The sequence below is a fragment of the Cryptosporidium andersoni genome (genome assembly GCF_001865355.1).
Source record: "Cryptosporidium andersoni isolate 30847 chromosome Unknown contig_57, whole genome shotgun sequence".
NCBI classification, from domain to species: Eukaryota; Apicomplexa; class Conoidasida; order Eucoccidiorida; family Cryptosporidiidae; genus Cryptosporidium; species Cryptosporidium andersoni.
In genome coordinates, this window is record NW_027122842.1 from 46,728 (window position 1) to 58,990 (window position 12,263).

At 28.5% G+C, this 12,263-nt stretch overlaps 3 protein-coding genes across 3 annotated transcripts; 1 reads left to right on the forward strand and 2 right to left on the reverse strand.

Moving 5' to 3' along the window:
• Positions 1 to 2,668: 2,668 nt before the first annotated feature.
• Positions 2,669 to 4,177, reverse strand: cand_000220 (uncharacterized protein; the record flags this gene model as incomplete). The annotated part of the gene is made up of 1 exon (XM_067210272.1): positions 2,669 to 4,177. The coding sequence occupies one exon, from the start codon at positions 4,175 to 4,177 to the stop codon at positions 2,669 to 2,671; it is 1,509 nt and encodes a 502-aa protein (XP_067068476.1).
• A 157-nt stretch (positions 4,178 to 4,334) lies between these two features.
• Positions 4,335 to 5,912, forward strand: cand_000230 (uncharacterized protein; the record flags this gene model as incomplete). Its single annotated transcript, XM_067210273.1, has 1 exon — positions 4,335 to 5,912. The coding sequence occupies one exon, from the start codon at positions 4,335 to 4,337 to the stop codon at positions 5,910 to 5,912; it is 1,578 nt and encodes a 525-aa protein (XP_067068477.1).
• Positions 5,913 to 8,890: 2,978 nt separating this feature from the next.
• On the reverse strand, positions 8,891 to 12,151 carry cand_000240 (uncharacterized protein; the record flags this gene model as incomplete). Its single annotated transcript, XM_067210274.1, has 1 exon — positions 8,891 to 12,151. The coding sequence occupies one exon, from the start codon at positions 12,149 to 12,151 to the stop codon at positions 8,891 to 8,893; it is 3,261 nt and encodes a 1,086-aa protein (XP_067068478.1).
• Positions 12,152 to 12,263: the final 112 nt, after the last annotated feature.

Consider the following 12,263-nt stretch of genomic DNA (forward strand, 5'->3'; position numbering starts at 1 on the left):
GAAAGCTCGATCCATTAGTTGGATAAACACTAATCTTTAATTTCCAAAGTTATTGAATTTATATGGGTAATGAGAGAATAACTCAAAAATAGCTCAAAAGCCTATAGTTTAATAGACTATAATAGGTAAAATAGGGTATTTGCATAGCGAGTGAGGCGTGAAGTGTTTTTGTAAAGTAAGCTAATTAGTGCACTAAATATTTTTATTAATTTTCAGTTTCAAAATAATGAACTCACTATTAGTTATAGATATGTAGAGCAGAGAAATATATTATCAAGCATCTCTCAATTTAATATTTTGTCCCTAAATCTAGAATTTAATTACTTGTTGAAAAAAGGAGATATCTAGAGGATTTTCATATAAAAGAAACCATTAAGCTAAAAGAGTGTATAATGCTACTAATTAATTGCCAGTACCCTTTTGTACAAACTACTAGTCTAATCAAGTATTGGGAATTTCCCCAAATAGAATATCGAGTCAACAATCTAATCTAAAAATGACCCCTTAATAACTTACCTTAATTATATTAATATACATTAGAAAGTTACCAATAGTTTCATGATAGACACATCACTTTTGGTTCCATCTAAAATTTTTACAGTAGCTTTAAATTTCAGTGAAACATAAAGATCTTGAGGATGAGATACACTGAAGTAATACTGGAGACCTTACTTAGGTCTAGTATTTTATATTGTTAAAGGAGTGAATATTGGAATATATACAAGCCAGCTTTTAATAGTTATAGTTCAAGTTATCAACTTATTCTTCAACTTAGATTTAAGTCAGTTAATTATGTTTATACTTTGTTGTTTTAATACTAGCTTTGGTATTACACTAAGTTAACGAACCAGTTTAATTATCACACAGCTCCTTTTAGTTAATAACACAAAAATTTTTAAATTGACTGACCCAATTATAGATAACTATCAAGATCATACTTCTGCAATATTGTGGCACTGGCTAGCTTACAGCTCAAAAACATTTAAATAATTATATTTCCAAACACCGACTATATTGTAACTCATAAGGATTATCAATAACTTATTTTCCAACTACATATAAAATATTATTTTTTTTTAGTAGAGAATAATAAATATTTAATATAGAGTAATATATAGACTCCAATTCTGAGATTAAAACTGTTACCTTGATCTAGTAAAATTAGAAGTAAATTTATAATCTATAAAGTTCCCATTCAAAGTAATAAACAAAAATTGAATGTTAATATATATATTCATTATCACTAAATAAGGGAAGAAAACAATCTAAGACTTGATTAATTAATGTACTTTTTGGTTGCTGTGAAGTTATTATGATCCTCGAGCTTAAGACACGAGGAGTCTACTCTTAAAAGATTGTCACATTTATATATAATATAACCCAGACTTCATAGTAAAACTCTAAATTAATATTAATAAACTTAATTAAGCACCAATCTTTATATATTCTCTTCGTTAGGATATATAGTAGTTCTTTTCTATCTACTGTTCAAGGTTTATAAGATTAGTTTTAACAATTGGTATTGGTAGTTTTAACTGCAGAGATAAATTATCACTATATTTATACTAGTAGCTCTCCAGTAATAAGTTTCGTATCTGAGAAATATTCTACTAATATATTGCTTTATTGTCTAACGTATTGCTAAATTAAAACTATTAAATAAACTCAATAGTTTTATTCAATTAAATATTAACTAAACTTACCAAAGTACCCCACTTCTATTGGAAGTAAGAAATTTACAACCTTGTCGAAAAATTTACATAATATTGGTTGTATTATTAGGATATATTTGTTAAAGTTATATCAAAGAAGTCATTTTATTATAGTACTTTTCAATCATTTGTGCAAATTTGAATTGTATAGCTAACTCTCATACTAAAAACAGTATCAAATAATAATTAGATCAAAGGTATAAAACAGGATTTTTATACGAAGAAGTGTTTTTCTATATACTTGTAACAGTAGTCTACTATTCGAACAAATAAAGATGATATTGAAAAGTACTATATTGAGCTTGCAATATAAAAAAAAGAGAATAATCCCAGTTAATCTCTTGTTTTCGTCTTCAATATACTACACCACAAAATTACATTAAATTTGATATTGTACAGTTAGGAAACTTTTTCTACCAAGTAGAAAATCCCTCATTAAATTTATTTTGATTAATTCACTAGCTCAAAGTCTCCACACTAATAGTACTTTAAAATATAAAATCTAGTGCCCACATTTCCACATAATGTCAATAAAATATTCGTTGTTAAATTTTCGGAGAACATGTGTATTTAAAACATTAAACAATAGTTAATTGAGTAGATATTGAAAGTTAAGAAATTATACCCCAAGAAATAACTTGTCTAGTTTTGAATTTTAAGTTTTAATTACCTATTCTTGAAATAATAAAGATATCTACATGATACTAAGATTGCGAAATTGCTGAATAATTATTCAAATAAATATAAGTTTAATAAAGTTGGTGTTTAATAAGAGACTTCAATATTTAAAATCAGGTAGTGATAGCCCTAGAAAATATTAAAAGTACAATTAAAAAAAGTAATTTAGTTGGAAGGCCATCTAAAAGCTTTGTTTTTAAAAACTCAAAATATTTAGCTTTAGGAATCCAGTAAAAAATAGTCATTATTACCGTTTTAATTGTTATAAATCCTTACTTTTATTGTGTAAAGCAGTAATTTATTATATCCCACGAGCAGTCTCTACAAGATAATTGGGTATATTTTGAAGATCCCTTATAATCCGCTTGATAATTCTTCATAAAGTGATTATGCCCCAAGGTATATTTTGGTACTGTAATACTGTCAACTTCTATTATCATGATATTTGAATTTTCTCTACACTCAATACCTATATTCTTTGAACTTCTTCGATGATGCAACATTCTAATGGGTTGCGAGGATGCATTTTTGCAATTATTCATTAATTTATGGTGTGTAATATAATCACCTTTCAAGCCCAAGTTACAAGAGTATACAATATTTCGTAAGTCATCAACATAAGATACAACATTTATAGATCTTCTCAAAGAGTTACCTACTTTTATATATTGTAGATTTTTAGTTTTGCTTATTTTCATTGGTATATCAGTGCTAGCGGAAGATAGATCGCAGAATTTTACATTCATACCTCTTCCCATATAACTAGTATATTTGTTTAGAGTAGGCTCCATTTTTATAGATGTCTTTTTACAAACTTTATAATTTGTATATGGAAGTACTGATACTACTCCAGATGTTGTTGTTGACAGAGCACTTGTAGTTGGTAGTAAAGTAGAAGTTCTATTTGATAAGTCCACTTTAGGACTTAAGTTATAGTTTAAATCTGAAAATGGTACATGGTCAGAGACTCCATTTTCTGATAAATCAGAATATGTCTGTTTGGCATTATCACAGACCCACATTTTAATTCTTTCTTGCTGTAATATAGCTGCATTATATTCATCGTTTGTATACTCATATTGATAATCGATGCACATCCATTCAGGACGCTCAGATAGTTTGTATTCTTTAGAAAAATCTTCAATATTCAAATCAGTATTATCTAACTTCTTGATATCATCAATACTCATATTCAAGCACTCAACCCTTCTATTTAACTTATCTAAATGATCATTTACTTTTATCAAGTCACATGAGTTATTGACACTTGGACTATTTCTGGAAGTTGACATATTAGAGCAACATATATGATATAATGGAGTCGAAATGAATTCTGACTTAGACTTTATAATTGAACCATTTGCAGCCGAATAATTTTCTTTACCAAGTGATACTGTATTTGGAAAACCTAATTCATTTTTTGAATCTGAGTATTTACTTTTCACTTTGGATGCTAATTGTTTTATTACATCTATAGTTGGAATTTGTTGGCAAGCGCCTATAAAGACAGATGTTGAGTCAGTATCTGCAGCAGAAGCTGTATATTTCTCTAGCATATCTTCATCTCTATTTAAAATGCTAATACCAGAGCTATTAGTATAAGTAAGTTTGGGGTGTATTTCCGGAGCTTCACATTTTGCTGCAGGTTGAAGAAGAAGTTGATCCACAATTTTCCCTGCTTTCTTTAATATATCGCTTGAGCTTGGTGAAAGGACATCATTGGTCTGCATGAGAAGCCTTGCTTGAAGTATTTTGTAGCTTGATAATTGCAGTAATGAGCTTTTCATGTCACGAATAGACACAAAACGTCTTATTGTAGATCCACTAACGTTCGCGTCTCGAATTGGCGGTATATGGATACCTGATGTTTATGTTCAAAAGTGATCTTTTAAGGTTTAGATTTGCCACTACTGGAGTTACACTGATCAATTTATACTATATAAAATGGATCATAGTTTCTGTAGACTTAAAGATCTAGATGAAATAGCATCTTGGATCCAACCAAGAGTGAATAAAACTGGGAAAACAGTGGTTGCTCTTCAATTCGCTCCGGATGATGTTAAATTTGCCCCTACGATAGAATATCAAATCAAAAAGAGACTTCTTGGATACTGTGGAGGGTTTGATCCTAGTCAGTCTTTTAGCGGGGGGGTGCAGCTAGAAATTGTTGTATTGAGTGACTTGTTGAGTCCACCATGCTGCATAGATATACTTGGTATAAAGAAGTGTTCTGCTAATATTCTTGTACACTTCGGGCACTCATGCTTACAAGGTATAAATCAGTTTGATATACCTATAATGCTTGTTTTCCCAAATGAAACTAATAATTTATGCTGTGCTATGGTTCTTGGAAAGTTGGGAGATTTAATAAGAAGTCAACTAAATAAAGTAAATTGTGATGTAATGCATAATATAATCATTTCATATGATCTAGGTTTACATAATATTTTCTTCCCTGATGACACACAGGAACTACCTGAAGCTTTCGCTTCTTTGGAAAAGTTCCTAGAACTCCAGCTTTCTTCGATTAATATTTCTTTATATTTACTAGTTGCTCCTAAAACCCTTAGTTGTGGCACTAATATTTCACATGTGAATATTTTTGGAAGGAAGATAAGATCTACTTCTTTTTCAGAGGAGTCCATTGATAAGATTTATGATCTACTCCGATCAAGTAATACAAAAGAACAGCTGAATCATAAAATATATCTATTTCACTTGTATTTAAAAAGTGCACTTAACGGAAACGGTTTCTTAGAAAGATTTTCAGTTACTTATGGTAGTTGCTGCTCTATATATCCATGTACTCTAAGTGATGATAGCATTCATATTGATAAACTTAGAGAGAATGAGCTAGGAAGATTAATTTTGAAACGTTTCAATATGATAGAAAGTGCCAAGTTAATGTCAAGTAGAGTTGGCTTAATTATAACTCCAAATATGAGTTCAAATACTTGGAAAATGTTAAAAAAATATAAGTCAATACGAACAAGAAGGGATAAATACTATATAAATACAGATACTATCGAATATCTTGTCATTGCAATGTCTGGAATAAATGAAGTCAAACTCGGAAATTTTCCAAGAATTCAGGTATTTTGTTATATTGGATGTTTAGAATACTTCTTTTCTTGTGTACTTAAAGAGCATGACATTCGTCACCCCATTATTTTGACATGCTTTGAATATGAAATATATTTAGGAATACGGGAATGGTCAACAGTATATTTGGATATAGATGAAATGATTTGTAATGAGCACTGCACACAATTTCCTGATACCTTGTGTAAGTTCACTACTGAGATAGTAGATAAACCCAATGGTAGCTTGGCAAATAGCAATATTTTGGAGAAGATGGATCCGGCTACAAAGTTGTTGTATAGTACTTTAGTCTCTAAACGTTTAGAAAATGATTCATTTTATGGTTTAGACCCAAGCGATGGGATTGATGTAATCCCCAGAATATTGGTTGGTCACAGTGGAATTGCCTCCATGTATGCTCAAGAATTGAATAGTTTGTGAAGATATAAAGAGGTGAATATTATTAGTTGTACTACTCTACTTTATTTAAATTAGATACTTTATATGAGCTTGACTATATTTAGGCTTTAAATATACTATTGGATATATGCGCTCTACTAATTCTACTTTCAGCTACTAGTGAAGTGCTATGTAATAATTACGTAACAGGTTGCAACATTATAGCTATAAACCATTATAGAGCTTCGGAAGTATCAATTTTGTAATCTAGTTTTGAGGAAATTTAAACTTTATTCAATATATATAAAAGTTAGAGGGGGGGGGGGTTCTGTAGACAAGTACAACACCTTAAATGCAATTACCTATATTATTATCTCAAAAAAGTTAACACATAATTTGAAATTTGTAGTTTGTAAATTTGGTTGTAAATAACTGTCTATTTAATTTTCAGAAAGGGAATGCATATTCTTCTTTTTTATGCCTTTTTTGTTCTTCTGTAATGGAAGCTATAACTATTTAGTTATATCTTGCCTACTTTTTATTTAATTAAAAATACAGAAATATGGGAGTAATAGTAATATTGAGATTGTTAATATAGATATTTTGAGTTCCTCATACTAACTTAGAAGAAAACATTTGGCAGCTCTCAAGGGGGATAGACCAAAAATTATACTCAAGAGTAAAATAGCTAAACATTAGATTATTTCGTGTCGTATAACACATCCAAAATATAGTTTATATTTGTTCATATGATTGTCCTGAGAATACCTTCATTTCTGATAACATCTAATTATAGAACAGCTGCAACACTAACTAAAGTCTATCACCTACCCACAGATATTATGAAGAAGCTTGAAATAAGCTGTTAAACCAATTTATTTTGGATTATATATAATAAAAACAATTTTCCAGTATTTTTTATGAAAATAATTGTAAAGCCTAGTGAGTAGCTAAGTTAAAAGAATTAAGATCAGTGCAACATGACCCTTTAGATGACTTCTATAGCTTTGCACAAAAGTTTACTAGTTTAAAAGATTCTACTTGAATAGTATAGATTCTGGAATTAAAGTTCCAAAGTTCATATTAAGAAAACAACAGAATATATTACATAGGTACATACTGAAATATGCAGAAAATTTTGGAGAACACTCGATTAGTAATAACTCTTAGATAAATGTTTTTAGTAATTAATAGCACAAGTACGTTTAAGATCACAATTTAGCTGCTAATCTTCGCGTTAAGGAAAGTTTTATCTTCAGTATACTGGTAGAACTCTGTATAATGAAGTTTTTAGCTAGAAGTTAAAGAGAGCTTATATATAGATACACTGTATTTTGGCTTGTTATCACGACTGAACAATATCACATTTAAAATAGTGACACAATTCTTCATATAATAGAGCTAATATATACAAGGAGATTTAAAAAGAATTAAAGAGATTTTATGAATTAAAATATATAGTTTAGCTTTTATTGAATGAAAATATATATTGGGATATCTAAAATCTCAGTGCGGTTTAATGTTAGAGAACTATTCAAAAAGAAAGTGAATATCTACCTTTATTCAAGTTGGAGTTTTATTAACACTAGTTTTACGCAGTAATACAGAATTTCTAGTACTGTTATAATGAAGATATTTACAAAAAAATTATTCTTATTTTAGAATAAAAGTGTACCTTTATTTTTAAAGATATTTTATTTGCAATTAATTTTTACTAGTAAATCAGTAAGTTTGCAGTTTAATCTTTATTTAAAAATAAAGATTACAAGACATATATCGGTGACTTTAAATTTAATGAAACCCAACTCTTTAACTACTTGAAAAAAACGTATTTATAAATTATTTCCTTACTAGTGGTCATTATTTCTAATTAAAATATTAAGATATCACCTGTAGGAAGTTGGGTGCAATTACACTTCATTATATATGTATCCAAGTTTCTTATACAATATTATTATCTTTACATTTGAAATAACTTTAACAATTTCAAAGGATTTAAAAAGTGAATAAGCCTTGCAGTGTAACTTGAGATTATTAGACTTTACCATTTCAGTTTAGCACTATGGGCTTTCTGAAAATTTCATAGTTAATAAATAAGATTCAAAGTTTAAAAATTCTATTGATTATACCAATTTCTATGTCTTCACTTTGGAGTATAAGCAGTATTTAAGCTTGTAACAGTCATTCAAACTTGAAGTCTAAAAGTTTTTGAATACTACCAAGGTTAGCTAATTTATGTAAAGTTTCTATTCTTAGTTCCTTTGTAATTATTTCTGGTGTTAAGATCAGAGTTTGAGATGCAAATAGATCCTCTGAGTAAAGGACAAGATATTTTGTTAGAAAATAGAATTATCCTTAAAACTTTTTTTTTTTAAATCTCAATAGTATCAATACATCTAAAGCATCATATGGTGGCAATTTCAGTATGATTCCAATCTTTATAAAACATCAGAACTATTTAGTAAATATTAAGTGATATACTATTATGAAGCTCAGAATTCCTAGTATTTGAGGACTTTGCATAAGATTTTGATAATATTATATTTACTTTTTTAGAGAAGCTCAAAATATTTTAATTTCATAAGCCCATGCAAGTTACTTTTGGATATCTACCTATAATTTCAATAAGTAAATTAATTAGCTGCAAAGCTAACTCAACTACTTACGGTAGCTTTGCAATAGTCCCTTTTCTAAATACTAGTTGTTTCCTCTAGTATAGTACCGGCCTTACCAAAATATTTCTCTAATAAAAAAGTAACAAAATTTGAAGCAAATACCTTGTTTTAATCTTCTGTATGTTTCATCTTTGCGATTTCTACATACTCTGCAATATGTCAGAATTGTACTCAATAAGTAAATAGCTTATTTAGGAACTAAATAAAATGCAAATAAAATCTCTAGTAGCAGTATAATTTATTTAAATCATGTAATATTAAGAATATAAGCTGTTACTAGGTAGTAACAGTTACTTCGTGAGACAAATTTTAATACTGCAACAATATATCATTACCAACAATAGTTTATTTGTAACTTGGTTTAACATATAGTGTTGTAATAATTCTAAATTCTTTTGGTAATTCTGTTGGTATTGACTTTATAGTACCAACATCATCATCATTATCATTAGTTTTGGTAGTTTCATCGGAATCACTTGATATATTTTGAATTTCTTTTACATTAGATTTAGTTGCAACCGCAAGACGAATATCAGGACGTAAATGGACAGTTAGAACTTCTTCACTAGCTATCTGATAAATAGATGTACCATTCGAATCAATAGATGCAATTATATTACCACAAACTACTAAAGTATATCCATATTCAAGACTTACTATAGAAAGAATAATTTTATCTGAGTTTAGTAAACATTTACATTCGTCTGGAATTTTACCAATAGATTTTACTTGTTCTATTAAATTAGAAATTTCAACTTTATTATCTTTTATACTAATATGAATTTGAGGTTCACCACTTATTCCACCAAAAGAAATTTCATGATCACATTTAACACTTAAACTCATACTATTACCAAGAGAAAAAGGTGAACCAGATGATAATATAATTGATTTATCTTCTACAAATCCTAATGGATATAACTGATTAGCATTATTAGAAGTAATTGTACTATTTGGAACATAATCAAAGAATTCACCAATACCTACTGCATAATTCCCATTAGTTTGATCTAAATATTTAGCACTATTAAATGATAATGTAAATGGTATACCACATATTAAACCAATGTCACCTGTCTTTAAATCTTTTTGATATGTATAAATATTATTACCATTAACAGTAATAAATATTTGATATTCATCTCCAAATTCTAATTTATCTGTTATTAATTTAGCAGCACAATTTCTATAATCAGAAGCTGTACCATTATAGTCAGAACTATAAAATGAAATATAATTTCTAGCAATAATAACTGTATAAGCAACCTTATCATAATTTAAAAGAACTATTGCTTGTAAAAATCCAGGGAAATTCCTAAAGGCTTGCCCAAGTTGTTGATTAACATAATCTGGAATCATTGATTTAAATATAAGAGTATATTTATCTGGATTAGGCATACATAAATATTGTATTTCATATCCTGGAACTATTTCATTTGATACTGAATACCAATCATAAAGTGGGATGTCTTGACTACAACCAATAACACCTGATGCTATTTCTGATCTAGCTATTTCATTTGCATATGCAAGAGCTTGCCAATATGGTTGATGACTAAATGATGATCTTACTAATCTAACATTTATTGGTGGTATATTAGATGTTGTAATATGATTAAATTTCTTACCACGAGCAGAAATTGTACTTCTAACTAGTCCATTTATGTAGATACTTATAGCAACTGTGTAATTTAATTTTATATTAATTACTCGACTATTTTGATTATATAGGGTGAAACTTATTTTATCTCCTACAAAATTACTCATAGTAAAGCTTCTATTACCCTCATACAATATTGATGTATATGACATTGATAATGTAACTATAGATTCTCCAGCTGAATTCCTGAAATAGATTGTAACATCATTATTAGACCAATTATGAAGATATATATCAAGATAAATATCTGAAACTGTATCTATATTTGCAGGCATATATATAGTTGATGAAATACATGATCCAAACATTGTTAAAGTACAACTATCAGAACCTTCATTTTGTCCAATATATTCACCAGTCCAAGGATACCAAAGTGAATCTGAATATACAATAGAATATGTATATGGATTCTGAACAAATAGAATAGGGATAATCTTTGAAAGTGGTTTTATGTTATTAGATGTTTGAGATATACTCTGTGGCCAATCAGCAAAAGTACTTGTTAATGAATGTATAACATACTTTTTATTTGAACCATAAGGGAATTCAACCATTGGAATAATTTTAGAATTATAAAATCCAATCCATATGCGATATTTAGATCCTAAATTTAATATCATACCAAGTGGTAATGAACCACCAACACCTATACCAGTATTAACATCAATTAATGCAATTTGATTATATGTAATAATCAATTGAAATATTTCAAGTCCACTATCTTGTATAAAACTAAATATTTGAATAGTATCAGAATATAGAAATGAATTACCTATAGTTTGTTCGGGATAAGAAATAATAGGCTGAACAACTCCAGAAATTGAGACTGCAAATCCATCAGATAATTCTTTATTACATATATCTGTTACTGCACTACCAGAACATGTACTACCACTACATAAACCATTCATACTACAAGGAGATGAAAATTCTAAGCTAGTTAAATTAAATTCAGTAAGATAATTATCATTTGTATTTACAATTTGTAATGATTCCTCACAAGCTAATGAAAATGCTGGGAAACCTGAGATTATATTAGTTATACCACTAATATTCTCATCAAATATTATAGTTAATGATACATCTAAACCACTATTAGGTATTGTTGCTACTAATCTTGAGCATAATATTAAATATACATTATCACTATCTACTGATAATACCATATATAAGCCATTAAACATGATATTAGAAATACATGTTGATGATAAAACACCACTTACTGATACATTTTGCAACATATTAGATAATTTAATTATACCATTCGTACTTATATATATATCAACAGCTTCTTTACCTGATGATGTTTCAAGAAATTGAATAGTTAAAGGTAATGTAATATATGTAGCCTCTATAAGACTATAAATACCACTACTTAAACCATTAGTATTTATACCTACAACTTGATATGAAGAGCATTTACCATTTACAGATATATAACAACTTTCAGAATTAGGAGATGATTTACTGACAAGTTCTGGGTATCCTTCTGCTGGATAACCATTACTTGAATAAATAAAATTCGATGTAATACCCTCAATATATCCACTAGCTACACGGAATGATTTTAATGAAATACCTGATAATGGAATAGAACAGAGTTGTAGAATTTTTCCATTATACATAATTGAAGCTGCTAATTCATTATTGCTTGTAACACCAATAAATACTTGTACGATACCATTGTAATTTAATTCCTTATTTTCTGGTAAATATATGGCATGACTATCTATTAAAATTCCTACATTATTAAATATAGTAATAGATACAGAAGACTGTGCAAATAATACTGCTGCTCTCATATAAGTTCCATCTCCCATTGTAATTGCTCCACGTATTCCAGGTATAGTAGGTAATAGTTCCTGAATATATTTAGAACTTTCAGGTGCAAATCTAGTTACAATCTTTATTTGATTACCTGGTTGTAGTGGTGTAGTTAGACTCATTTCATTACCAGTACAATTAGTTTCATCAACTTTACATTTTGTATGACCAGTAGCTGTTCCTAAAGTAGTAGGTTCAGGATATACTGTTGTTATTATCGATGTAAACCAAATT